The sequence below is a fragment of the Phallusia mammillata genome, chromosome 4, assembly GCF_965637545.1.
Source record: "Phallusia mammillata chromosome 4, kaPhaMamm4.hap1.1, whole genome shotgun sequence".
Classification (NCBI taxonomy): Eukaryota; Metazoa; Chordata; class Ascidiacea; order Phlebobranchia; family Ascidiidae; genus Phallusia; species Phallusia mammillata.
Genome location: NC_137255.1, coordinates 1053640 through 1080615, shown reverse-complemented (window position 1 = coordinate 1080615; position 26976 = coordinate 1053640). Strand labels below are relative to the sequence as shown.

General features: G+C 35.5%; 4 protein-coding genes across 5 annotated transcripts; 3 read left to right on the top strand and 1 right to left on the bottom strand.

Annotated features, from left to right (window-relative positions):
• Window positions 1–172: 172 nt before the first annotated feature.
• Window positions 173–3293, bottom strand: LOC145224762 (integrator complex subunit 14-like). Its single transcript, XM_080091344.1, has 7 exons — window positions 2802–3293; window positions 2532–2678; window positions 2323–2455; window positions 1953–2089; window positions 1760–1884; window positions 787–1234; window positions 173–556 (listed from the first exon to the last, which is right to left on the bottom strand). The coding sequence occupies exons 1-7, from the start codon at window positions 3036–3038 to the stop codon at window positions 317–319; spliced, it is 1467 nt and encodes a 488-aa protein (XP_079947470.1). The 5' UTR covers window positions 3039–3293; the 3' UTR covers window positions 173–316.
• Window positions 3294–3686: 393 nt separating this feature from the next.
• Window positions 3687–5537, top strand: LOC145224763 (tetratricopeptide repeat protein 1-like). Its single transcript, XM_080091345.1, has 7 exons — window positions 3687–4053; window positions 4269–4329; window positions 4393–4505; window positions 4601–4637; window positions 4712–4860; window positions 5083–5137; window positions 5364–5537. The coding sequence occupies exons 1-7, from the start codon at window positions 3763–3765 to the stop codon at window positions 5495–5497; spliced, it is 840 nt and encodes a 279-aa protein (XP_079947471.1). The 5' UTR covers window positions 3687–3762; the 3' UTR covers window positions 5498–5537.
• Window positions 5538–7949: 2412 nt separating this feature from the next.
• LOC145224760 (uncharacterized) lies at window positions 7950–17169 on the top strand. The gene is made up of 8 exons (XM_080091342.1): window positions 7950–8184; window positions 8258–8450; window positions 8819–9015; window positions 10589–10775; window positions 11210–13156; window positions 13532–13611; window positions 14016–14132; window positions 15242–17169. Exons 1-8 carry the CDS (start codon window positions 8172–8174, stop codon window positions 15436–15438), a joined length of 2931 nt encoding a protein of 976 aa, XP_079947468.1. The 5' UTR covers window positions 7950–8171; the 3' UTR covers window positions 15439–17169.
• A 637-nt stretch (window positions 17170–17806) lies between these two features.
• Window positions 17807–26922, top strand: LOC145224594 (uncharacterized). Of its 2 annotated transcripts, none has more exons than XM_080091133.1 (18): window positions 17807–18160; window positions 18613–18782; window positions 19262–20106; window positions 20515–20589; window positions 20646–20747; window positions 21325–21384; window positions 21678–21737; window positions 21808–21921; window positions 21997–22086; window positions 22151–22312; window positions 22753–22914; window positions 23090–23152; window positions 23951–24045; window positions 24598–24796; window positions 24859–24999; window positions 25228–25380; window positions 25967–26123; window positions 26218–26922. In XM_080091133.1, exons 1-18 carry the CDS (start codon window positions 18140–18142, stop codon window positions 26321–26323), a joined length of 2775 nt encoding a protein of 924 aa, XP_079947259.1. In that variant the 5' UTR covers window positions 17807–18139; the 3' UTR covers window positions 26324–26922. The 2 variants fall into 2 exon arrangements, with proteins under 2 accessions (XP_079947259.1, XP_079947258.1); XM_080091132.1 differs by having other exon boundaries at window positions 17808–18160; window positions 22151–22387.
• The last annotated feature ends 54 nt before the right edge of the window (window positions 26923–26976 follow it).

Sequence of the window (26976 nt, the reverse complement as noted above, 5' to 3'; positions counted from 1 at the left end):
TGCAGTTAAGCATATTTGGTATGCAACAAAGTAAAATCACCTTGTGTTATACCCAGGTGTGGCCCGCGCTCTAATTTTGGCAATTGTATTTGGCCCCACAGTAACAAAGATTGCATGCCCCTGGTTTAAACTATCACTCAGTTTAAGTTTGAAATAGCATTCAAGTCCAATAACATGTTGTACATATTCAACATTATTCAAGAAATTAAAACAGAGTGTAGTTGTACAGGCACAATAAAGGTTTACTTTACAATCCAGTGATGTGAAAAAAACAGAATACAACATTTTTGCGAGTTTTTTTTGTCTTGTGAAGCAATCATCTGTTATGGAATTTGAAATCTGTTTTTAGGGGTTCGAGATTATAATCGTATCCCAAGTTAACGGAAGCTTTTAATTCTCGGGCAGCGTGGGACAATTGTAGGGCTGCTTCGGGGTGAGCTGTTCCAGGCAGTTGTATACACTCCCTCTCTAACAACTGAGATATTCCTTCCAGTAATTCGTGAAAACCAAATGCAAGCGCCGCTCTTCTTAATCTATTCAAATCTTTGTAGAACACCTAACACAAAATAACAATTGCCAGAAGAGCTCTATAAATTTGACAACATAACAATGTAGCATGGTTTTAAAAAGTGTGATGCACAATAGAGCATGTTGCATTTGTTGACCATATGGCCAATCATATTTGTCATGAGAATTATATAAAAAAAGGATTTGTGATTTTAACTGATAAATGAGGAAAAACAAAATATTTAAACAGCGAAACATTATGGCAGAAGAAACTCTAACCTGAGACTTTTCTGGAAGTTTCTTGACACTTCTTAATATTTTCTGTACATCAGTTTGCAAACCAGTTGGCCGCGTCCATGCCACTGTTGGTTGGGCATAACTTCGCTTGGTGCCTTTCCGATTCTGAGCAGGAAATGTCGGAAGATCGGTCCCACCTTTTTTGGTCGTCATAGGGACAGGTAATAATGATGCTGGACCCAAATATCTGAAGTCACCCAACCAGGGTACGCAAGTGAACCCTGGGGTGAAAAGGGAAAGTACCAGGTTGGACTTTGTTTTGTTGTCGTTCCACGATGAAATAATTCCAAATGAGTTTGCTGCAACTCGAACTAATGCAACTTTGTTTTCAGTTTTTAGACTTCCATGCAGCAACACAGTAAAGCAGGGTTGAGTTTTTGTTGCTGTGCTGTCGTTTGGGTTCTTATCTTCAATGGGTAAAACAAGGTGTCTAAAAAAGAAGTTAATTTTTTTAAAAAAAGGTATGAAACACACATTGCTTAGAGCGGTAGTTCCCAACCTTTTTCAAATAATTTCTCCCAATGACAATTCAAAACATTTTCATGCCTCTATGACTACATAGTAAATGCTAAACCATAAAAAGTTCATGTACAATTGAGTATATTATCAACTTTACACGTTATTTTCTGCTAATTAAGTGCCTATTTATAAACTACATGTAAAAAATTAAAGTAAATTCCTTCCCAGTACTGAGTATTAAAAACCAAGTTAATGTAATTTACTGTCCAACATATTTAAAACGAAGCAATATACAGAAGTCTATTATCAAGTTTAATGAGGAAAATAACGGTCCAACTAGACTTAAAAAGCGACATGCTTTATTGTTCAAACGTTTCGGCAAATGCTTATGCCATCATCAGTGAACTATATTTAAACGATTGCAGCACAGCACAAAATTGAACCCATATAAGACCAATCCTGTATAGAACACATGACCCAATCAGTAAAACGTTACCTTGACGTCACTGGAGCATTTCCAAGATCTGAAATGTTTAGAAATCCAACAATTTCTAGAATTTCTTCAAAGTCTTCCTCTTCATCATAAGTGACAACCTTATTCACTTTCGGATACAGTGTGACCTACACCACAAAATCAACAAAATCTCATTTGTTGTGGAAATTTTAAGAACAGTGTTTTTTTTACAAACCTTGGTTTTTAAACTTCCACACTGAACCACAGCGTGGAATGACTGAAAGTTGTCATCAAGAAATTTCTTGATCGTTGGTAAAATATCAGATGGAAGTTGGTTGTAGGATTTCAACAGAGTGTGAATGGATCCATGTCCTAATCAACACCAAATTTGTAAGTCTTGACAGTTAATGTTTTAGTGGATCGCAACTTTTGATGGCTTGACTCAGATAACCAGAATACCATGTCAACTATGATAAGTTTGCAATTAAGTGCAACAAAAAGCAATTTGCAAATAAGTGGAATGGAAATAATTACTATGCTCTGTTTCAGCAGATAAAACTGGTAATTCTGAGAATTGTTTTGCTTTTAAATGTTCAAATGCTTACCCCTGTTTTGCTCCATGATTTTTTCCATAGTCTCATAGCAGCCACTTGTTCTCATGTTTGAAGCAGTCTCGAGACACAAGAAATAAAGTTGACAGTCGAAATCAAACAGTTGTGCAGTGGCACTTGAAGATGCCTAAAATTGGTTTCTCAAAATTTGTTATCAGGTTTGGTCAAAAGGAACACAAAACAGTTTTTTTTGGCTGACTTACATGTGGTGAAGCTTCCTGTAATCCATCCAATCTTCCATCTGTTATGACAATGATATTGCATGGCTGCATACAACCCCATTCCTTACGGATGAACTTGTTGGTGGTTGAAACAAATTGCCTGAAAGTTGATTTGTCTCCAAGCGTTAACTAAAACAAATCACAAAATATTAACATTGTAAAACATATTGTAAAAACTGACCATAAACTACTGTTTAAGGCAAATTATATTGTGGAATAAACGATACATAAAACTGAAAGTAGATCATGTACCTTATTAATGCTTGATTTTAACTGGGAAATATCCCTTGTAAAGTCGCAAATAACATTGACGTTAGATGAAAATGACACAATAGCAAAATGCTCCAGATTTAGTTTTTCAGACAAACGCTCAATAATCTCAAGGCAGCAAATTCCTGCAAGCTTTAACTTCGAAACTGAATTTCCATCAGAAGTGTTTGATAACTGGCTCAAGGAAAACGAACAGTCAATTGCAATCACTGTGGGCATTTTGTCTACATTGTCTAATTGGCAGCTTTAAAAATTTTTAAATAATGTACACATTAATAAACATGAAATGAAATACAAAAACCACACAGCATTGTCAGAAAAAACGTTTTTTTTTTCTATATTTCAACATGTTGCATAAGAAAACAATATAACAACTGTTCTGATTTCGTTAAGTTGCGAGTAACATCCTACATGACAAAAAAGGAAAAAAATTGCAAATTACAGTTGTTGACAAACGCAGTTGTATGATAATTTGTTTTAAAAGGCTACACAAAAATACGTCGTATCTTACATACAAATACTATGTTCGCTGAAACGTGAAAGCACGTGTGAAGAAAAAAAGAAAAAGGAAAAATTCGAGCGATCTTTGTTTACAACCGATTTGACCTTTAACCTTGTATTTCAAGAAATAAGTTGTGCCTAGATGTTTTAATGAAAATATGTTGTTTTGCGTTTCAATTTTACGTTTGTAATTTATTGTTAGCTACTGCTGGTTAGGTTAATATAAATATTTGGTATTACTTAATGGTTTGTCAGCCATTCTTTCTTGTATAAGCCTTACTAAGGTTTAACATTCTTATCAGCAAAATACACTTGTTTTTCACTGGTTCTACAACAGTAACATGGTATTGATCAAAATTCTATGACAAATTTACAGGAATAAAATCTTTTGATTGATTGTAAATGAAAATTAAATATAAAAGTATCGGACAAGTAAATTGAAATGGAAGAAAAATGTGGCAGTGATGAAGAATTTTTTGAATGTGAAACAAACAATTTTCAACAAAACAAGAAAGACAATAAGCTCGCAGACAATGCGGAAAAAACTACTGCAGATCCAAATCTTGCAACAGAAATACCTGTAAATGACATCGAACAGAAAAACACAGAGACTTCCGGGGTAAATGATGAAGCAAAAAATGCTGATCCTGAAGTTGAGGAAATGACGGAGGCAATTGAAAAAACTTGTTTGGATGAGGAATTTGAAGAGGGTTTGACCGAAGAGGAAAAAGAGGTATGTTATTGAGGATAGAAGCAGTTGAATGCTTTATTAATAGAACATTCTAGTTGTAATCCAAAGTGTATGCAACGTAAATAATATGTAACTTTTGAAATATGAGCTCAGCTTAAAATGAGTCTAAACAAGCATTCACTCAGGGGTGCAAGTTCACACTTAAGTCACACAGTTAGGATTATAGTCAAACTTGTGGTCATCTTTGTGCGTTTTAGGACCTGAAAAAGGAATCTCTGGAATTCAAAAAGGATGGCAATGAACAATTTAAACAACAGAGTATGCATAAGTTATTGGTTAGCATAAATTTCACAACACTTGTCATTTTATGTTTTTGCTCAGAATACACAGAAGCACATGATTTGTACACTAGAGGTCTCCAGAGATGTCCAAAATGTTTTAAAATTGAACGGTCGGTTTTGTTTTCCAATAGAGCTGCATGTTACAAGAATATGGTAAGTGTAGTATTGCTAATTCTCAAGTACTAGACTTTCTGCATAAACTGTGTAACGTAATGTAAAAAAAAATGTTAAAGCAGGTTTTTTTACAGGATAAAAATAAAGAAGCGATTAAAGATTGCTCAGAAGGTATGTCTAAATGATGATGTTTAGTCGGACAACGAAGTCTTTACATGCCTTTGTTTATGTTCTTTTTTATGTAGCCATTGAGCTCAACCCGAAATATGTAAGAGTCTTATTGCGGCGAGCACAATTATATGAAGACACTGAAAAACTTGATGAAGCTTTAGGGGACTATAAAGCGGTGATAGAAATTGATCCATCTGTACAGCAAGCCAGAGAGGCATGCATGGTATGTTAAGAAAAGTAATTAAAAAGTTCTACTTACCTAAAGAATTGTTATGTTAAATGTTGGTTAAATGAGATAATTGAAGAAGCACTGAAATTAACATGACTAAGTGTAAATGTTTTTTTAAAAAGCAATATTTTCTGTGAATGGTTGTGCTAAGATATCTTGAATTTTTTGTGAAATTTGAGTTAATTGAAACATAATACTTACTATATCTTTTTAAAGAGATTACCCCAGCAGATTAATGAGAGAAATGAAAAAATGAAAGAAGAAATGATGGGTATGTTAAATGATTAAAAAAACAAATCTGTAAAGAAGCAGTTTTGCTTGACCTTAAACTTGTGTGTGGCCAGTGGCTACAATATGTGTATCTTATGCTCGTAGTGGTCCATAGTGGACTCAGGGAGCTTTCATGTGTGTCCAGACACATTTAAAATATAAGAGAAAACATTTCTTTGGGTGTTTGTTTGTTTTCAAAATAATCACTGATCAAATTTGTGTTTCAGGAAAACTGAAGGAGTTGGGAAACATGGTTTTAAAACCTTTCGGTTTGTCAACGAATAACTTTCAGATGCAACAAAACGCAGAAACTGGTTCTTACAATGTTCAGTTTGTTCAAAACACTCAACAACCAAAATGATCATGATTTTATGGAACAAATTCTGTACTGGATCATTTTTTTTTGTTTAAAACACATCATATTTATTCAACCTTTTTCTTACTGTTAACAAACTCTTTTATCATGCAATATTTTGACTATGTTTTAACAATATGAACAGAAAAAATGTTTTAGTGTCCAATGGGATTTTCAGTCTGCAAAAAAATCTTTGTCAAAACTTTTATTTTATTTTAATGTTTGTGACATTTTTGAATGGATGGTAACCAGTCTTTTGACGTGTGTATTGTGTGAATTTAGTCACTGTGTAAAAACATGCAAAAACGTCATTTTAGTGAGGTCATTTAGGACAAATCTTGTCAAGAGCCAGACAATACGTCTTGGAGTATTGACGTCGAATTTTCATGGAGTATGTAAATGATGCAAGTTTCGTCATTTGTTTTGTGGACAAACAAGCTGGTTACACAGTGTCTGTCGAGCGGCTTAATTGTAGAATAGTTCCTGTTTGTCTGTCGCTTGGTGTTCAGGAAGTTGTGTTGGAAACAAAGCGAAAAAATCAAAATTGGGAAGCTGATATATTTTCCTGGCCACTTCTGGAATATGGCTTACCCATAGAACGAAGGGACTACGTTAAGTATAAATTATAATTGCTAGGTTGTGCGCATGACAGGGGAGCTATGAAAGCAGGCCAGCCAATCGTAGTCGAAGGCAAAAGTTTAAAAACAGATACGTTGTCGCTCAGTGCGTTTATGGAATTACGATTAGGAAACGCTGAAAAATACCAAAATTCAATTTATGGACTTAAATATATATCGAAAGTAGAATAAACACGTTTTGTAGCATCACAATGATGAAGACACGATTGCGAAACACCAGTCACGAGATTGCGTCATATTTGTAGGCGGGGAATGCGTCATGACTCGATGCGAAGTCGCTGTAGCGAGGTTTTTGGCATGACCTTTGGTTACTACTGAGAACAACGGTTCAACTTCGCTGTCTTTTGTGTTTTTATGTTTTATGACTTTGTTTAGGGTAACACTAAAAGCAGAAAAACAGAAAAGCAGGAAATCAACACTAAAAGCAGAAAAGAAAGGAAAAGCAGAAACAAGGGAAATTTGTGTTTTCTAAAAGAGGGAAAAAATAATTCCAGAAAAACAGAAAAAGAGTAAAATTTCTTGTTTCATAAGATTTTAAAATACGAAAAGCAGAAAAACAGGAAATGTTTCTTTATTTGTTTTTTTGCCGTTCTAGCTCTTAAAAACCATTCGAAAGTGTTCTAATAGCGTTCTACATTGATTGTGTCAAAATACAGAAAAGACGGGAAATAAACAAATAAAAAACATTTCTTGTTTTTTAGTATTGGACACAACACACAATCGATGTAGAACACTAATAGATCACATTCAAATGATTTTTACGAGTTAGAAAGGGGCTCCTCCAAAATACGCAATCTACAAAATGTTGATGGTTAGGGCTTTTAGGGTCTGGGTAAAGGTTTATAATAAAAATAACACTATAATTTAGTTTTAGATTCCCAGTTTGGACTTAATATTCTCATATGTGTTGAAAGTGTACTAAGCACTGTATGGTGCCACATGTTAACACTAAGAAAATTAGGTCCAAAAGGTATCTAAATTAAATTATAAAGTTATTTGTATTACAATCCCTCACCTTGACCCTTATAGCCGTAGATTGCGTATTTTAGAGTAGCCCATTAGAAAGGTATAAAAAACAAATAAAGAAACATTTCCCGTTTTTCTGCTTTTCGTAATGAAACAAGAAATTTTACTCATTTCCTGTTTTTCTGGAATTATTTTTTCCCTGTTTTAGAAAACACAAATTTCCCTTTTTTCTGCTTTTCCTTTCTTTTCTGCTTTTAGTGTTGATTTCCTGCTTTTCCCGCTTTTCCGTTTTTCTTCTTTTAGTGTTACCCCTTTGTTTACGTCGCGACGGCGATATCGAAAATATGTGCGAGATTCACAGCTTTACGAGTTTAGACGTTTAGTGTGTTAGCGTCGTTTTATAATAGACTTCGGTTAATTTAAGTTCGCAATCTTTCTAATGATTTATCTTTTTATCTGCTGCTGAGTTATCAGCTGATCAGCCATTGTTATTTAGATAGGCTGATAGCGTTAAGCATGTGTATGAACAAAAGGTGTTACATTCCGTAGTTGCCAGATGTATTCAACCATTTGCGTTCAGATTTTTGTATATTTTTTAAATCCTCTATGAAACAGACCTATTTTAGAAAAGTTTTTTTTTAAATACTACAGAAAATCAAACCCAGCTCATTCTGAGAAAATGTTTACTAAATCTAAGAGCAGATATTATTTCTTGGAGAATTAACAGAAACTGAAATACAAAAATATAAATTATAATCAGTGCATTTGATAAACATGTGTTCATCATTTATGTTGCAACGTAGTGTACTATGTAATAACTCCACACATAAGTGTGTTCATATTGGTTAGTACCAATAACCAAACTTTTTTTTTGTTTAGGTTTGTGCCCTGTGTGCTTATCAAGCCTAGAATTATGACCTAACAGGTCTTCACCAGTTTACTGTTACTTGTAATTGTTTGCATCACCATGCTATTACGTAACTACAAGTATTGGTGGTGCACAAACAGACCACTGGATATTAATACCGATCTTCCCTACTACCCGATTTCTGTTACTGCTCAACTGATGTGTTAAAATGGATTTTAAAGGTATGATTCAAATTATTATATGGCACTAAATGTTTTGGATATTTGGTTAAGTAACCTCGATATTTTATCTTAGAAACAATGTCTCAAGCCAACATTGCTTCTCTTCAAACGTGGCTTGCTTCTGAACTTGAACTCCACAAAATTGATGCTGTCATTTTTACTCATCATGTTCTCGACATTTTCTTAAACTCCCGTCACACTGACGACCTTCATCTCGCTGAAAAAGAGGAAAGCATATTTGCCAAATTGCCAGGCGCTAAAAATCGGTACGTACATGATCATAGTTTTCTCAGTGAATTTTCAGTAAGGTTTATGCCCACAAAAATCTGACATGCATGTTTTGCAGTTTTATCATAATAATAAACATTCTCTTTAAAAAATTGATATGCTAAACTGATGCTTTCAGTGTACTTAAATTATTCTGTGTTTATCGATAAACGATATAATACTAAAAGTTTCAGTTTAATCCATATTATCTGCCATGAGAATTGTGTGTAATGTGTGAGCATTGGTTTATAAGATATCTGTATAGGCACAGTTTTTAAAAATCAAGTTTTGTTTGTACTTGTATTCATGTTTTGGAAAGAATGAAATTTTGCTTTATTAAATAGTTTCTTATACGTAATTTTTTCAGAAAACCCAAACACAAATACAACAAACGCACCAACTCCTTTACGGCTGGTGACGAGTTGTCACTGAAAAAGGAAATGGCCATTGAATGTCTTCTCTCAGCTGTGGATAAGAATAACGATGATGTACTCAATGATGAGGCGATTAAAAAACTCATTGAAAACCTTTGCTCCAGAATGAATAAACTAAACATTTTATCAGGTAGTGATATATATTACATATATAGTACATTTAACTGAAACTGTTCTGTAGAAATATACATGTGTGCATTTATGAAGTGAAACAGCCACACATGTTTATGTAGATTGGCTGTCCTGGTGATTTTTGCTGGATAAAGTTAAAAAACACTTCAGGAAATTTGATTTGAAATTGATTTCTATTTGTGCCTTAGCTTCTTACGGTAGTTTATCGACTGATGTGTAAATGTACCAACATTTAAGTTGGCCCAGATAGTTTGACATGCAACTTGTCAGCCATTTCCCCTTACTATACATCGGATGTAGAAGGAAGTTGTGTTAAGGCGCTATTTTCCTTGTTTACAAATTCTCCTCAATTGTTTCCTTTGTAAGCCGGTACTTCCTTTTGCGCAACAGACAACATAGATGCCCCACAGAAGGTGGATTAGCACACAATCTCTCTTCAGTGGATTATTTACCACTTGTGCCTGGATTGTGTGCATGTCTATTGTCTACAGTATCTGTCCTGAGCACAACCCCTAAATAGTGACAGATTCCTCTAAATAATATTTTCAATCTAAAAATATATATAGCTGTTTTGACAGATTTTCCGTGTTCTTTTGTCACAGTTGATTTGTATTAATAAGTGAATATACTCCTTGTCCAACATAACAACTTAGTGTTTCAGTTGTATTGGCTTGTATTTTAAAACAATACATCAAAATAGCTTATAAATGTTTGCTTCTATTGTTGTGTATTGCAGTGGTGGTATAACGTCTGTAGGTGTGAAGCACTGTGACATGCCGTCACCCATATACATCATACCCTACACTCTACACATATTTGCACTTGTATGTCATACAGTGCCAAAGTCCATAACATGACAAACGTCTTGCTCAGCATTACACATGCTGCACAACTATTATTAGACATGCTCTTGTGGTCATACTTCTGTAATCCATTTATTGTCATTGCTGTCATTACATGTGTATATCTTGGCATGATTGGATAATCTTTAAAGAACTACGCACGGTATTAAGATAATCTGTCATTAGCAAATATGCCTATTGGTGTTTATACCTGTGCTGTGACATGATATTAAGTACCTGAATATGGCATTGTATCAAGCTGTGACAAGCCAGATTTAATAATCCCATAAAAATAATAATACCTCTCACACCTAACTCAAACAAATAAATTTACTCATTTGTATTGCTGTATGGTTTGTATTGTATAAGAACATACACTGGACAGTTTATACAGCATGGTTGTAGAGCATTTCAATACTTCCTTGTCATCTTATCATGGGCTTTTTCAAATCCACCATGTTTTTATGATTGCAGTTTTTAAATACTTCAGACTATTGAACTTTTGTCCTCACATTTTATAAACTTACAGGTTTTAAAATGGTAAATGAACATATTCCTTTAGTTTAACATGAAGTTTCAATTTTACCAAAAAAAAATATATAGAAGATATTTAAGCATTAGTTTTTTCCTGATGATTTGAACCAAAACATCTGGAAACTTTCCTCGCGTAGTAAAATATGAGGTGAAACAATATAAGCAGATTTTTTTCATGCTTTTACTTTTTTGCAGAAAATAAAGGAGGTTCAAGTTCAGATGAGGAACACGCCAACAAGAAGCAGCGATCTACGTCGTTGCCCAACACACAACGTGAAAAATATCAGGACGCATTCCCTTCACTCTTTGCCGCCTCTGGTGGAGCAACTACAAGTGTTAGCGGAGTTGCCAAAACTGTTTGGGGAGGAACTGCAAAAACACTGTAAGCCGACTTTAAGTCAAAAACATTATATTCAGCAGTGGTTCTAAACCTTTGTTGCTTTTATGCCACTTAAGCTAACTTTGTAACATTTCTTAATACACCTTGTCAACAAGATTTGACAACGGTCAATTGAATTGTATTTTATAATGATTGCTGTTTTATTTGTGTAATTAGATAAATGTTCTCAACCATACTGAAACTTTGTCACAGATAAAATGAAACTACATTATTTGGCACCCTATTTCGTAACCCTCACATTATGCCAGGTCTATTTCGTACCCCCTCCATTTAAAACCTGTAGTTTGGAGGAATGTGTGGGCTTTAAAAATTATGGGCTTTAAAACTATCAGCACTAAATTTGCTGAGTGTCAAAAACAAAGCCAGCTTTAGATTATGTAATAGAGCAGCGTATTTACTTTTTACTGTGTTTGCAGGTTTACAGGAAAAATACAAAACACTAAAAAAGATGACACTGAACAGAAAACTGGTCGCAACCCTGCAACAATTCCTCAACCACAAGCCAGCAACAGTCGTATGCGAATGTCGAGACAACGGCGTCGTAACAAGCCAGCTGTTGTGTCTGAGGATAGTTGCACTTCGGCAAAACGCACACAAGGAAACAAATCACAAACCAACAAGTTCCTGCAGAAACCAGCCTGCCACCACAGACAGCAAAATATCAATTCATCGGATTACAAATCTTCACACAATCACACATGGAAACACCAACATAAGTTTGACAGAAGAAATAAAACAACAGGCAGAAAATCATCATCGAAAACCCAGAAGTCAACACAGCAAGCATCTAAACCAGTGGATGTTATGCGTAATACAGCAGGGCTTTGGAATCCTGGAGCAAAGCAGCAACATCATTGGCATGATTCTGCACCAGCGGCTTCTGCCTTCACGGAAAATCTCTTTCATGGTGGATATGGATTTGGGGCAACCGAATGCTGGCAACTTCCACTAGAACAAGATATCCCATCACCTGAAGAATGTGAGCAGCCTAAATTACAAAGCAAGTGGTTTCGGGACCCACAGTCAGGATTCCTTGAGTTTGAGCCGGGAAAGAAATCTCCACAGAATAAATCTCCACATGCTGGTGGGTCATCTGATGAGGCAGTTAGTGACGAGGATCGTGAATCAGCGTCCGAGAGTTGGCTGTGGTGTCCTTCCCCTTCTCTGTGGGACGACAACCAAGCATCTTCTCCCAGTGTAGCAGTGAGTCGGCTTGAAACCATGTATCGTCCACCCGACCTTGATGCAAGTCCGTCTGACGAGGCTGGACAGTTGTGGGAGGATTACAAAGCTATTTTCACCGAGGTAGAAAACGATCTTCAAAAGTGTCAAGATGACAGTGATGAGTCGGACGGTCTGTATGAAAATCTTCCCCAACAGATCGAGAGTATTTTAAACTCGATTTGGGCGGAAGAAAACTACTTCCCGCTTGAATTCGGTGACAACCAGGAACCAGCTGATGAAAATGGAAACTATCTTCACAAGGATGGTAACCATGGCAATAAGGAATGTACAGCATCTCTATGTCTCTACTGTTCCACTTTCAAACGTTCCTGGGACTCTGATGAAGTCAATTTATGTCTGCTTGATTCAAGTATTTCCGACAATCTTGCATTGCTTCACAAGCAGATCGACCTGATATCGGAGGATCTCAACCTTTTGAGCAGAAAAGCTGATGATGAGTTGTCACGGAAACGCATCTGGCTGAGAAATTCTCAGGACATCGATTACGGATCTCCGACAAAATTTTTCTGTGGCATGAAACAGAACCGTGTGTATTCAGGATTGCCCGACTGGGGGGAGGAAAAGAAGGGAATGTTTGGCAACTTCTGTGACAAATCATACTTAATGGATGATTTCTTTACTGATGTCACATCTACTCTGTTCGCCTCTGACTTGCAGTGGCTTGGATGCGGCAACTTGGACCCGATCCCAGACATCAAACAACTTCTCCAGCTGCAAGCGTCGTGCGACGTCACTTCTAAAGATGAGGACGATGATGCGTGTTATGTTGCTGGGCTGGTGCGGAGTGTCATCGAGTTTGTAACAGACACAGACGAACAAAACCCTCTCATGCTTCAAGTTGACATGGCAACGGATGATCATGACAAGGATGATGACTTCCTTGTTCCACATCCAGAAGATCAAGCCTCTACGTTTCCTCACGACTCCCGCAACTTTCAGGAGAACTCCAAAGGTTTGGCCGACTGTGTGACCGAGAACGAAGCATGGAAGACTTCACTTCGAATTGGAAACATGTGGCAAGCGATTGCTGGAATCCGTCCCGTCGACATTGTTTACAGCGAGAAGCAAAATCCGTCCGATCCGTGCATTCTACAACCATCTGCTATGACACACTTCAGGTATGAAATGAAAATATTTTTGTGTGTTTAGGTGTTAGTTGCCAAAAACAGCTTTGGAAACTGGTTGTGTAACTACAAATTATTGTCTGTGTTAACTTTAACAAATCACAGCTTACAATAAAGCACAGGAATGTAAACACTTTAATTCACGACTAAGAGTTTGTATCGAATGTTTTGCCAAACTTTCTATAGAGAAGCTTTGAATTATTTTTGGTGTTTTAAAATATCTGACAAGTTGATTAACACAAACAATAAAGTGTGAATGTGATATGAGGTTTCACATTAGATATGATATAAGTTTGGTTGATACTGGTGTTTTTCAAACCAAAGTAGAGCAAGGCATATTTTTCAACTTTCTACATTATCTGTTTGCAGACCGATCCACCATAACGAAGTACTTGAAAGTGAAAACTCTCTGGCTAATCCTGTTGACACCAACAAATCCTTGTACAATGGTAAGCAAATGCATGCACACTATATTATGTTCAAACTTGCACTTTCACAGGGCAGAGTTTATACTTATTTCATGACAAGCACAAAAATAGATAAAAGTGTATGACTATATTTTTGTGCTAACATGCTAACTTAAAATCCCAACAAACACATGCTTAGAAATTATTCCTTCATAGGGGTTTCAATTGTGTTATACATTGTTACAATGTTTTGAAACTTATAGTATTATTTAACTAATATTATTGTTTAATACAAATAATGATTCATTGTTTTTATGCTAACACACAGTTTTTATGTTGCATTGTAATGTAAGAAAACATGCGTTAACCACTTAAATAATCATTATGATACCATAACAATGGAAGATACCTGACCAAGTAATAACACACTGCATGCATTGTTTCAGATGGAAGCTTTGGAAGTTACACATCAAGTTTTGTTTCAAGTTTGTCACCCACCAAACATCTGTCCACCAGTTTGTACAGTGACAGTGTGGAAAGTCAGCTGAAAGGAATTGAAAAAGGTTTGCAGAATTAATTTTGCTTCTGTCAAACGAAAATGTACACATGTTCCTGCAAATTTGGATGTTTAATATCCTATCTGAATTCGCACACATGTTGCAATGGTTGTGTTTCAAGAATTGCTGTTTTAAGAATAATTGTGCTAGTTTAGCTGGCAATTAAGATTAATTTCTAATTTCCTAAGTACTCATGTTGCTTTCAATAACCAATACTTTTGCTGCTTTTTGCATTATTGTATGTTAACAGTTTGTTTGTTTGATTATTATTTAAATCTATAACCATTATTGCTTTCTATTGTAAACATAATTCATTGCAACTAAGTTATTACATCATATACCTCCAAGTAAGCCTGTAGCTTTTAATATCATGCATCATATCCTTTGTTTTTATTATGGTAATATTTCCTGTATACACCGGCGTGTTAGGTCAGTTGTTACTGCACCGCTCTGTAATTATTTGCTGCTTTGTACTGGCCCGACATTTGCCAGCTAAACCAGCTGATGTGGCTTTGTGTAAAAAAATTTGTAAACAAAAAAGCAAACATATGTCAAACATTTTCATTGTTGTGATCAGCTTGCACAAGCCTGTTCATGCAAAACTAATTTGAAAACCAAACTTAATTAATTAATACACTGCATTCTTTGTCTGTTTACATTTTTAAGTGGGGTATGAATCTGTTTCATTTGTTAATGTTCTTTTACAACTTTTTTCTGTTTAATAACCCCTTATGACTGCCTAATAAGTTATTTCCTTGGGTTATGACTGCCAAGTTTTTATTGTCACATTCAACTACATATCTATAAGATGGCACATTGGCAAAATATAAGTATGTTGAATTCATAAGAAAGATTGACTTAATGTTTTAGTAAATTTGAATCAATAAGGATAAGGTTCATTATAGTCTTCATTTACCAAGCAATGAGCTGGGAGAATCTGATTTAAAGTTTAAATATATGGAATAGAAATTCTAAACTGACATTTTTTTGCTTGACGACTTATTTCTGTTTTGTTAAAAAAAAGTTAAAAAATTTCCTCGGGTTATGATTGCCAAATTTTGTAATGTTACAAGTAAAATCAACTAAAAAATCTAAAACTGCCATTTGTTTGTTAGAAATTGGCAAGCTATTGTTCGAGAATCCGTCATGTGATGAAAATTCACCCAACTTTGAAAAGTTCTGCCCCAAATTCCACAAGCAAGGTTTGGACAAATGCCAGCAAACGGGCACATTCGAGCAACACATACAGTTGATGGACACTGACCTTGAGAAAGAGCTGACTGGACGACCTCCGAAGGCCAACTCTCGATAAATATCCTCTCCTACAAAAAACATAAAAACAATATCTTTCTAGTGATGATTATTTTTGTAGTTTGCATGTATTTTTTTGGCGCTACGCTTGCCTGAGATTTGTGTACAATGATATGCATGTTTCCTTTCTTCAAAGCATGCATTCTCTTGCTCAATGCTGAGTTAGTTTGCTGTTAAATTGTTAGTGAAATTTAAGTAGTTTATGTAAGATATGATAAACATCAAAACTATGCCTACAACATTTTTCAATTGTAAAGAAAACAGAATCAAACTATATCCTACATGTTTTTACTATTGGCTAAAAAAGATTTCTGAAATACTGAATCTGTGTAAGCACAGAGCCACAATAAACCCAAGTAAAGTATTTGCATTCACGGCAGCATTTGCTCTGCTTTGTTGTATGTCACGTTAAGAATGTATATTTTTGTTTTCATTTAGGAACACATTATTTCTTTGTTCATATTACCCCCTACCCCCGCCATGTATATACATATATTTATTTCCCTTAAACCTTTGCTAAAGCCCCATGTACATACATCTATATCTGTTTGTCCTGTTTGCATGACTTTCCATGCTGCCCTAATACGCATACTCTTGTAAATATTGTACACATAGTGTCTTGAGAGGGAGATTAGCCCCATGAGTATAAAAAACAAGTCCTTTTCACCTTTATTATACCTTAAATTTAGTGGTGTCATACTACACTTCACATGCAGCTTTTAAATTTAAGGTAGCTTCCTTCGAAGGATTTCCATTTGCCTGCATTAAGGCTCATTTAGTTGCTAGTTTTGAAACATGAAAATTCCTAAAGTGAAAAGTTTAGGCAAATTTATGTTGTTTGTATATTGTTGTGTGCTTGTTGGTGCCTGAGTAAATGTGTGTTTGTTGTTTTGTGTGTCCACTGGTCTGTTTGTTCGTTTTTTTTGTTGTGTCACCACACAGTTTTTGTGTTCGCTTTGAAACCTTGTCACCGCTGTTTGGACATAGAAATAATTAGAAAACCGACTATTTAGTAAAAACTGGACAGTTGCTTTTCAAAGTTAATGTCATAAACATGTATAATTTTGTTTAGAAAATTTCAGCTCAAACTCATTCAAGACCTAACCACCTAATTTGACAGTGATGTGTGTTATGTTTGTTGAGTGCTGTATATATTTCACATTTCCTGTGCGATTCAAACAGACTTTGTGTTGGTTGCATACAACCCTGCCTTCAGAAAAATGTTTGAAAAAGTGTTGATTTGAAAAACAAAATGTGGCAGAAAAGATTGCCCTGTATTTCGGCTTGCTTGATTTCACTATTCGTTTTGTATGCTCGAATAATTTTGGCAAAAATGTTGATAATTATTTCAAAAAAAAGTTTTTAATTGAAATGTATAAAACTGGTGATAAAAAGTATGTTTAAAAAAAAGGTATTCATATGTTTTTTTGGAACATTTCGATCTATGACGTCCTTGATTTTTTGTGTCTCCTCGCAGAGAGAATTTACTTGTCAGTTTTGTTTTCGAGGGAAAATTTTCCCACAATGCATTCTGATGCCTGTTGCACATTTGTGCGGAAAGTTGTTGGCCTTGCTGAGTTTTATTTTCTCGAAAAAAATCCCTTAAAAACATCGAAATATTTTGACAAATTGGTGGTTTGCCTGCATAACTATGTCGCGCAACTTTTCATGTTGTTTTGGTGCCTCGCTATATTTCAAACAAACCCTGTAAAAATAAAACAACAGCAAAGGACTCAGTGGGTGGTTTGTTGTAAGCAGAAGTGAACATTACCAGGTTTAACCCAACTAACCTGAACACCAGCTAAATACTTAAGTAAACTTGCAGCTACTAGATCAGGGGTGTGCAACCTTTGTCACTGTGGGGCTAAATACAATTGAGCTGAGTTGAGTTTATTTTGCTGGGCAAAATCGTAGCAGCACAATTGCGCTCAAATATTACCATGAATAGACCGCGGGCCGCACCTTTATATAACACCTTTTTTGCTGTGTTGCATATAGTATATTAAGTTAACAAGTAAAATTCGCATTTGATTCTAGCAGCATTATTGCCAGGACGCAGAAAAATAGCAGTGGGTCCAATAATCTACCCCAAAATATATAATAATTGGACTCGTTTTTCAGTACATTTGATATCCAAGCGTCTCTGCGGGCCGCACAATCTTTAATCGATAGGCCGGGCCGCAAGTTAACCCCAGAATTGCACTTACACATATACGGGACTTTCTCTTGTATTTTCTTGCATCTTTCATGTACTGGTAAATATTTAATTAACAAATGCAATAAATTTGATGTCATATTTATTTGCATTTGCGAATTATTAAGTTTTAAAAGTAAATAAATTGACAAGGCAAATAACAATAGCAGAAAGGACGAGACGGCCATCGGATCCTTTGATTTCAACTAAATCACCCAGCTCTGGTAAACAACCTGCTTCGTTGACTTAACAAGTCAACAAACAAACAAATTGACACGTGTGGTAAATTTCGGTATTTCCCCTTTGCAAAACTTCTGTTTCGAAGTGCACTTGAAGTTGTCGACGTCATAGCCTTGACCGCACAGTCTTGAATGAGGAACGACCTGTGTGTTGAAGGAAGTTGGTACACACACGTGCGGTCGTAAGGAGTTGACTTTGGCCCGTTGCATGACTGTGTTTCGAAAATGTACTTAAGCAGTTGCAAGTTGTTCTTGATAATGGCGATGTGATGTCAACCAAAGAGCAGCTCGTAAGTTAACTATGTTATCAACTATATGCACTTTATTTCTATTAATAATTTAAATTTTTCGACTCAAAACATAAATGAAGCATGTACATGTCCACATATATACAAGCTGTTACTGCTAAGCATGATATCAAATTTATAGAGCTGTTCTGGCAATTGTATTTTAACATTTTAAAGTCCATATATATGTCTGCCACCAGAGAGCTAAGTAACCTGAACATGATTTAGAAAAAAATTGTATAATAATAAAACAATAATGGACAAAAAGCACCAGTTAATCTCAAACGAGCGACCAAAAAATAGATGCTCAACATATAAAACTTTAACAAATGTAAATTTAAGCAATAGGTGAGATTGTTACTAAAACTACGAGAACAATTTACTTTCTTATTCTATTTTTCACCTTTTTTGTTTATTTTTTTCAATCCTGGCTATGACTATAAATATCTATGTAGATCCATGAGTTCTATCCATCGCAAATCCTCTGTGATGTTGGTTTATGCAAGTTAGGCCAGGGAGGATTCGGTTGCGTTCTGCTTGGATTTCATCGACGCAATCAATATGTGGCCATCAAGTGTTTCAAAGTCATGGGCGGGGAAAGAGAAAAGTTGCTCATTGAAAAAAAGTAAGAACAAAGTTTGTGCAAGTAATACTCAACATATAATTAATGTATTTTGGCTAAAGTTTCTGTCGTACTTAAGTTGAGTTTATTTTGTTCGGTGAAACAAAAAACATTATAACACAAAAGAACTAAAACCATCACCAAGTCAGCAATAGCTGTGCAATGTTTTGTTTAGCTGTGCAAACAGTATGGAGCGCAAAACAGTGAAGGGCACAATTGTGGCTGAAACATGCTGCAGCTACATTGTATAGGTTTAGTGAACCTAATATCCTATTACCAACTAATCTTAAATGGTTTTAATTTATTTAGGCTTTGTGTTTTCACGACAAAGGCGCTATGTTAGCAATTTATTGTGAGTAAAATTATTGTCTATCAAATTCTAACAAAAGTCATTCATCTAATAGTTTTAAAATTAGCAAGAAACAAACATTTCTGAAAATAAATGTGACTTTGTTTAAATTCTGAGTGTTTGCTTTTTTCAGAATTAAGCATGAATACAATATGTTGCTTCAATCTCGCCATGACAACATAGCGACTGTTTTTGGATACACCAAATGGCCTGGCTCAATGGGCATTGTGATGCAATACTACGAAGGTGGAAATTTGTGTACCTTGTTACTTGATGAGTTTGTGGACCTCGGAGTAGCTCTTCGGCTTCGAATAAATTCCGAAATTGCAAGTGGAGTTTCATTTATTCACAATTGTTCACTGAAAAAGCGAATGATTCACGGAGATTTGAAACCAGAAAACATCCTCTTAACATGTGATCTGCACTGCAAGATAGCTGATTTTGGTAGCGCGAGAACCGCAAGCTACACTGGGTCCACAACGATACAGTTGCCGAGAAACAGAGAAAGACCAGCGCTGACTTGGATTTATGCAGCTCCTGAAAAGCTTTTGCACGACGCCAGACCGAAGAAGGAACAAGACACCTACAGCTGTGGCTTGATATATTGCATGACTTTAACTCGAGAAATACCTTTTCCATCAGTTCAAGATTACCAAGACTTTCGACATATGTTGGAGCAAGGAGTTCGTCCAAATTGTGAAGCAATTCAGGAACTGATGTGTAGTGAGAGTGACAGAGCGATAGTTGAAGTGATGGAGGTGATGATGACCAGATGTTGGGACCAGGACCCCACTAACCGACCTGACATGCTGGAAGTTCGAGATGAATTCCAACAACATCTTGCCAAACAAGACCCAGCAGTTATTTCACAACAAGTCACTGATGCTGTCAAGGAAATGGAAATCAAGCATCCTGCAGCTGAACACAAACCTACTGTTCCACTTCACACATTTTCTTCTGAAACTGGAATGTTTTACAGTGAGTTTTCCTGCTACACAATAAATTTAAAACATCTCCTTAATGCCACTAATACACTTTAATGGGTCAGCAAGAGAAAAAAGTAAGACTTATGTGTTTTGATTGAAAGAAAAATTTGTACTATTAGTTTTTAATAGGCCTCATTTCAATGTGGCTTTTTAATTTATAGTGTCTTAGTAAAAATAGAAGTATTTGCTGTTTTTTTTTATTGCAGATTTTTGAACTGTTGTAAGACACACATGGGACATGTATAGCACAGCAAATACTAAAGAGTATATTCTCAAGGGAATTTTTATGTTTAATTTACAAATAGGATATATTGGCATGTGTTTATGTGGCAAATTTCATTCTATTTTAACCAGGCAGAAATTTGCATTGACAAAACCAAACTGTGTTTTTCATGTTTAGCTACTGGAAGTGAAATCCTGCCCAGGTTTGAGGCGGAACGGGAAGAAAACCCACAACAGGCAGCGCAAAACCAAAGTTGGTAATTGTGTACTTGGTGAAAACGTGTGGTGTGACATCTGTTATTATTGCAGACATTGAACCACCGCTGCTATATCAAAGAGAGGAAGTGGATACAATTGGTGGCAATTCTACTGAATCACAGTCAACTAAAAGTTACCGCAAGCGCTTGTTAGGTAAAACTACTTGTCTTAACCGATTGAAAACTTTAAAAGTCGGAAGTCATCAAGTAATAGGCATCATCAGTATCTAAAAACAAACAGCGCTAAAGAATCGTGCACAAGACTAAACCGTAAAGCACTAACAAAAGAACTAAAAATCCTGCTGACAGTCTACTATTTGTTTAAAAAAAATTCTTTCCCTGGTAAAGCTAATTGTCTTCATGTTTATTAGTTATACATTACTAATGTAAAGAAATAGGATATATCTTTCAATATCCCATCTATTGAGTCGCACATTTTGCAGCTTTTTTATACTGTTACATCATTTGTTTGCCTCTTTATTCAAATATTTACAAACAATAGGCTTACAAAAAGTCCAATGCTTTGATAAACATTTTCATCCCAGTAAAGTCCATTTAGACTGGTTTTTCAAATGTAAATATATATGTAAGAGTTTTAATCAATTCATGGCTGCTTACATTCGTCACCGCGACTGCATGTGGCTGCAGGTTTTGCACCTGCACTAAGGCATGTATTTTTTGCATTTAAGTGTAAATACTTCCACCATTCAGCCATGTCCTTATGTTTGTAGATGTCAACGTTAAGTCATCTGATGATTCAAGCCCCTCTAGCCAACCAAGCATTGCACCAAGTAAGAATAACACATAATTTAACAATTATAGGTTGCCCCACCAAAATAGTTTGCCCAGATGTAACATGTCACACATTTGAGTCATTACTTCTTATGGCATATGGCATCTGTAACATTTTTTTGCTGTTCCTACTCATCAGAATTACTGTTACACATTATGCCATACAAAAAGTCTCATTTATGGTTGTTTTGAAATCCATTGCAACGGAAATCTCTTCTCTCTTGAAATGTAATGCTACCGAAGCAAGTGCTTTTATATGACATGTCTCTGCTTATGTGAAATGTATTTGCAGATGCTTCACCAGGTCCCACTTTTGATTCAAGTGATGAAACCCACCCAAAACTGCCAGCAGGTATATTTATGTGTATGTGTGACATTCTGTGGACACCTTTTCAACTTGTTAGTATGTTTTATGGTCTTAGAAACCCAACATCATGCAATGGTTGAAACTTCAGAAGATGAAACAATACCAAAACAACAACCCAGTGGCGAAAGCAAAAGTTCTGCAGAAATCACTTTTCAAAGTGCTGAAATAGGTAAATATCTCTCTATATGTCATTATATGGATGCCTTCATTCATTTATGCATATATTTCTTGATTTTGGGTGCAGCTCATTTGGTGACCAAACATTACTTAAAAATTGATGATGAAATTGTATATTCGAGCGATGAAACAAACCCTAAACTTCTTTTCAGTGAAGGTAAGCATTGTTTACTTGAGATAAATTGTGCTTTTTAACTTGTTAGTATGTTCTATGCTCTTAGAAAACCAACACCGTGCAAAAAACTCAGAAGATGAAACAATTCCAAAAGCACAACCTAGTGGCAAAAGCAAAAGTAACAGAGAAATCTCTGCTGAAATTGCAAATTCAAACCGACCAGTATTTGTTGGAAATTCCGAGGATGAAACTCACCCGAAATTACCAGGTCGCAGTAGTGCTGCAGCTGCTACGATTGGTTTCACCCAGCGAAATAAACTCAACTCAAATCAAGTTCCAATAGGTATATCTCTCTGTATCAGCAGTTCCCAAACTGAGGTCCGTACGAGGGTCTGCCATGAGAATTAGTCATTTTTGGAGGGTCCACAATGTACGGCAATGATTTTAATTTGTTGATAAAGCTTTCTTGGGTGTAATGTCTGTTTTATATTAGTCTTTAGTTAGCGAATTTGCTATTTTGTTTTGTTGGTGTGTTTTGTGCATTTTTCCAATAGCATTCTTTGATTTTTATATGGTCGCGAATTATCAGAATAATTACAAAGGGTCCACCAGGCAAAATTTTTAGAAAAGTTTGGGAACCGCTGCTCTTTATGTCATTATATGGACACCTTAATTCATTTATGCATAAATTTATTGTTTTGGGTGCAGCTGCAATACATGGCCATTCAGATGATAACACACCACCAAAACTACAACAAGGCAAAAGCAAAAGTTACTCAGAAATCTGTGCTGAAATTGCAAATTCAGGTCGACAACCATTTTTCGCAAATTCGAGCGATGAAACAAACCCTAAACTCCTCTTCGGTGAAGGTAAGCTTTGTTCACTCGAGATAAATTGTGTCTTTATTGTATATTGTAACATACACCGGGACAAGCCATGCACTGCCACAATGGTTAAAGATAGGCCAACTTTTTTGCTCTTACAGGTTCAGATGATGACGTTTGCCTATTTGTTTGTTAATTAATATTCTGTTTCTTTACACAGGTATGAGCACATCTCGAAGGGTTGGAATTTCAAATGATGAAACAAGTTCACAAATATTGCTGGGTAAGATCCTACTTATATTGTATAATAAACAGAAATGATTAATTAAATTTAAACCCATTTCAAAGCCAAGCAATTTTATTACTTGTGTGCCAAAGCAGTAAAATTTTGTACTGTGTTTGACATGGAATAAGCATATTTACACAAGCGTTAACACAAGACATGTTTGCTCTGTACATAACGTCCTGTCTAGACTTTTCCAATGACAAACTTTACAATGTACATCCAGTAGAACTTAGTTTCTGCACTGCTAGTGATGCCACATTGCTTGTTTGTGCAAAGAATTTGGTGTTTACTGCAAATTTGTTATCAGTCTTAACAACGTTTTTTTAGTTATGAGCTTTTGTGTGAGTTTATAAAAAAGTTTACAAGTACAAGATGAAATCCAATTGTGATGCAGTTCATTTCTCACCAAGCAAACCCAGTAAGATACTAACAAGCTAGTTTGTTTAACAAATTTGTCATTCAACTGGTGTAATGCTAAACAAAATACTCAGTGTTTTTTCAAAACCCGTTTTTTGCTGACATTTCGCACACCAAAATGGTAGATTTTTGTCAGAGCAATGAATGTTATGAGCAATAAATAATATGAATGAAAAAACAACAACTAGTATTGTGTTTAGCATTACACCAGTTGAACGACAAATTTGTTAAATATGCACCTGGTGGACGAAACGCTTGTTCGTTATAAACTGGTTTGTGTCGACTGAAAAAACACATTGACTCCCATTTAAGCTTAACTTTGTGGGTTTTGTGGTTTCCAAGCATCTTGGTGTGTTATCGCTTCACTGTTGTTTCCAGATCCGACGAATGCCTTTCTTGTTGTCGGTGGTGACGGGGCTGAAACCGACTGTGTGAAGTTTGACATTAACACAAAACAACATCACAATTTGCCTGTAAGTTAGATTGATTTTTGTTTTGTACAAGATAGTGGCAATAATGTAACTTCAGGCAATCTATACTTTTGAGAAAGTTTGTTTACACATAAAAAGATGTAAATTGATAAAAAAGTGTTATGTGCTTTTTATTCTGTTTCTTTACTTTACTGGTTGCCATACTTTTTAATGATATGTTTTTAACCATTCCTTTTCATTTTTGACCAATTTAAAAATATTTAAGTAGCTGAATATGTGTTTTAGCCAAATAAAGCTGTTAACAATTTAATCATGCTGAAACAATCTGTTTCTTTTGTAACTTGTGATTTGTTAAAAACATGGGAATAATGCTCAATACATGTTCAGTGCAAATTTGTATCTTTTGATACAGCTATCTAAACCTTTAACATCAAATAAAACTGTAATATAATATGACACAAGAGACTGTAGACCCCAGTTAGGAAGGAACTGATCTATGCTTACCTAAAAAATACATTTTGTTTTAACTTAAATATAAGTTGGTTGTGAAATATCTGGCTGTGCTTTAACCTTTTATATTTTGTTTCTTCAAAGTCACTTAATGTGGGCCGATGTGAAACAACAGCCGTCAAAGTTGGAACAAAGATTTTTGTGTTCGGTGGTGCGGAGGATGCCTGCGGAAACAACTCACATAGAAGTTGTGAGACTCTGGACATGAATGACCCGACAGAATGGTCAATATTGCCTGATCTGCTGGAACCAAGGGACAGTCTTGCTTCAGCTGTTTTGGGAGGTGCGAGTTTTTCTGCATCAAACGATGTTAACAGGCAGACCAGTTATATATATATTTTGCAGAGAGCATTTATGTTGCTGGGGGAAGACTGAATGATGAACCCTTGTTCTCATTTGATGAATTCGATATTGGCTCTATTCAATGGATCAAGCATTCAAACATGCTGCATACTAGAAGCGGATTCCGTATGATTGCACACCAAAGTAAGATGGTGTTTTTCTATAGTTTTCATAATTGGTGATTATTATTTAATCATGTTAAAGGACATCCAGTCTCTTTGTTAAGCAAAAGTACCACCTTAAACACTCACATAAACACATGAACCAGCTCTAGCTGATAAAACTAAAGCCTGTTTAGTTACTACACTTGAAACAAAAAAGATCACTTTACACCAAGTATTGAGTCAATCAATTAGCTTGATCTTGTTGCAGATACTTTGTACTGCATCGGTGGTTCCTCACAACAAAACCATGCTTGTGAATTTTACGACTTCAGAATCGGACAATGGCAAAACATGACTCGGCTGAAGAAGGGAAGATGGGGTCTGGCCAGTGTGCTTTATGATGGAAAGATTTATTCCATCGGTAAGTCGTGTCTCATGGACCAGTGGTTCACAACAGTTTGATAGCTTCCGACCCCTCTCAGTAATATATTAGGGTAATACAGTCCTGGGCTAAGCTAAGTTTACCTTAAGAGGGTCCATGAATACAAACTATTTTATAGCATATTTCAAGAACTTTTCAAAGTTTTCAAGAAATGGCTTGGTGAATATTTTAGCGCAATTGTGCTGCTACAATTTGTTTCACCTAGCAAAATAAACTCACCTCAAATCCTTAGTTGAAATATGCCTATAATTATTTGTCTTCATGGACTCCTTAGAACCATCGAATTGACTGCTAGGGGGTTTAACCCCAGGTTGGCAACCACTGTCATATATTGAAGCATTGTTTTTTACAGTCAGTGGTCATTTTATGCAAGGCAATCTTTTCATATGCCATGGCCATATCAAATTTGGCCTAAAAATTAGTTTTAGGTTCTTAACCCCCAAAAGTATTAAACAAATATAAGCTTAACCAGAAGCCAAATTAATATAGGACACAACGTCATTTGATGATTGCTTTAGTGAATAACAGCTAGCAGTAAACACTGGTAAAATATTTTAACTTATAGGTGGTTGGAATGGCCAACACCCAATGTCCTCTGTTGAGTATTATGACCTGACTGCCAACAAATGGGCATATGCCGGTTCTCTGAATGTTGGAAGGGCTTTCCATGGTGCTTGTGTTGTTGGTGGAAAGATTTATGCCATTGGTGGACAAAACTCATCGTGAGTTGGAATCTTAATCTACAGTTTTGTTTAAGCCTTTTCAGTTGATCCTGCTGTTTGTCTTCATATCTTATTTCACTTGAATATGTTGCAGTGGTCAAACTGGATCAGTGGAAGTTTTTGATCCAGTTTCAGATTCTTGGTCGCTTTTTATGGATCTGGATGAACCAAGATACGAGGGGGCTGTTGTTGCAGTTTGAAACCTTTTGATTGCCTACAAGCCAACTTTTTTGTGTACTGTTTAACGCGGCAAAACCCAAGAATGTGCTGCATGTTATAGTTTGGAGCGAATGTTTTGACTCATAATGAAACCTTAAACTCAGTATTATTTGTTTGACAGTTTTGGCAACTTTTGCCTATTGTATTTTCCGTTCAACATTCAGACAGTAACTAAATATATTTGAAATTAGATCCTCTATGTGTTTTTTGGTGAATGGCTGTTGTTGCGTGCTTTTTTATTTTTATTTTTATTAACACTGTATAACACTGAAAACTCGTATTGATTGTTTTGATTGAGCAACAATTGCAATTTTGACGTTGCAATTTGAGTAAATTACTGAATATTGACGGACTTAAGAAAGACCGCTACAAACATAAGTACCAGAGAGTGCAGATAATATAACTCATGAATATTAACTCAACAGAAGCAAAACCCGACCCTTCGATAATGTGTTTTTTGTTATGATTTGGAGTGAATGTTTAGACACGTAATGGAAGGTTTCTGCATGTAGTTTTTCGGTGAATGGGCTGTGAAAAATACATGCTTTTTATTTTTAATAAAGCTATGTTACACTGAAAACTGATGGTTGTGTTTGGTTAGGCAACAAAGAATTAGTTAGATACCGATTATTAA

Coding starts and splice junctions, on each gene's coding strand:
- LOC145224762 (XM_080091344.1), bottom strand. CDS start 3,038: ATGCCCACAGTGATTGCAATTGACTGTTCGTTTTCCTTGAGCCAGTTA. Junction 1,885..1,952: donor GTGGAAGTTTAAAAACCAAG/GTTTGTAAAAAA, acceptor TTTGTGGTGTAG/GTCACACTGTATCCGAAAGT. Junction 557..786: donor AACTTCCAGAAAAGTCTCAG/GTTAGAGTTTCT, acceptor ATTTTGTGTTAG/GTGTTCTACAAAGATTTGAA.
- LOC145224763 (XM_080091345.1), top strand. CDS start 3,763: ATGGAAGAAAAATGTGGCAGTGATGAAGAATTTTTTGAATGTGAAACA. Junction 4,638..4,711: donor GATTAAAGATTGCTCAGAAG/GTATGTCTAAAT, acceptor TTTTTTATGTAG/CCATTGAGCTCAACCCGAAA. Junction 4,861..5,082: donor AAGCCAGAGAGGCATGCATG/GTATGTTAAGAA, acceptor ATCTTTTTAAAG/AGATTACCCCAGCAGATTAA.
- LOC145224594 (XM_080091132.1), top strand. CDS start 18,140: ATGTCAACCAAAGAGCAGCTC. Junction 24,046..24,597: donor AACAACATCACAATTTGCCT/GTAAGTTAGATT, acceptor GTTTCTTCAAAG/TCACTTAATGTGGGCCGATG. Junction 26,124..26,217: donor ATTGGTGGACAAAACTCATC/GTGAGTTGGAAT, acceptor AATATGTTGCAG/TGGTCAAACTGGATCAGTGG.
- LOC145224760 (XM_080091342.1), top strand. Junction 10,776..11,209: donor GGAGGAACTGCAAAAACACT/GTAAGCCGACTT, acceptor CTGTGTTTGCAG/GTTTACAGGAAAAATACAAA. Junction 13,157..13,531: donor TCTGCTATGACACACTTCAG/GTATGAAATGAA, acceptor ATCTGTTTGCAG/ACCGATCCACCATAACGAAG.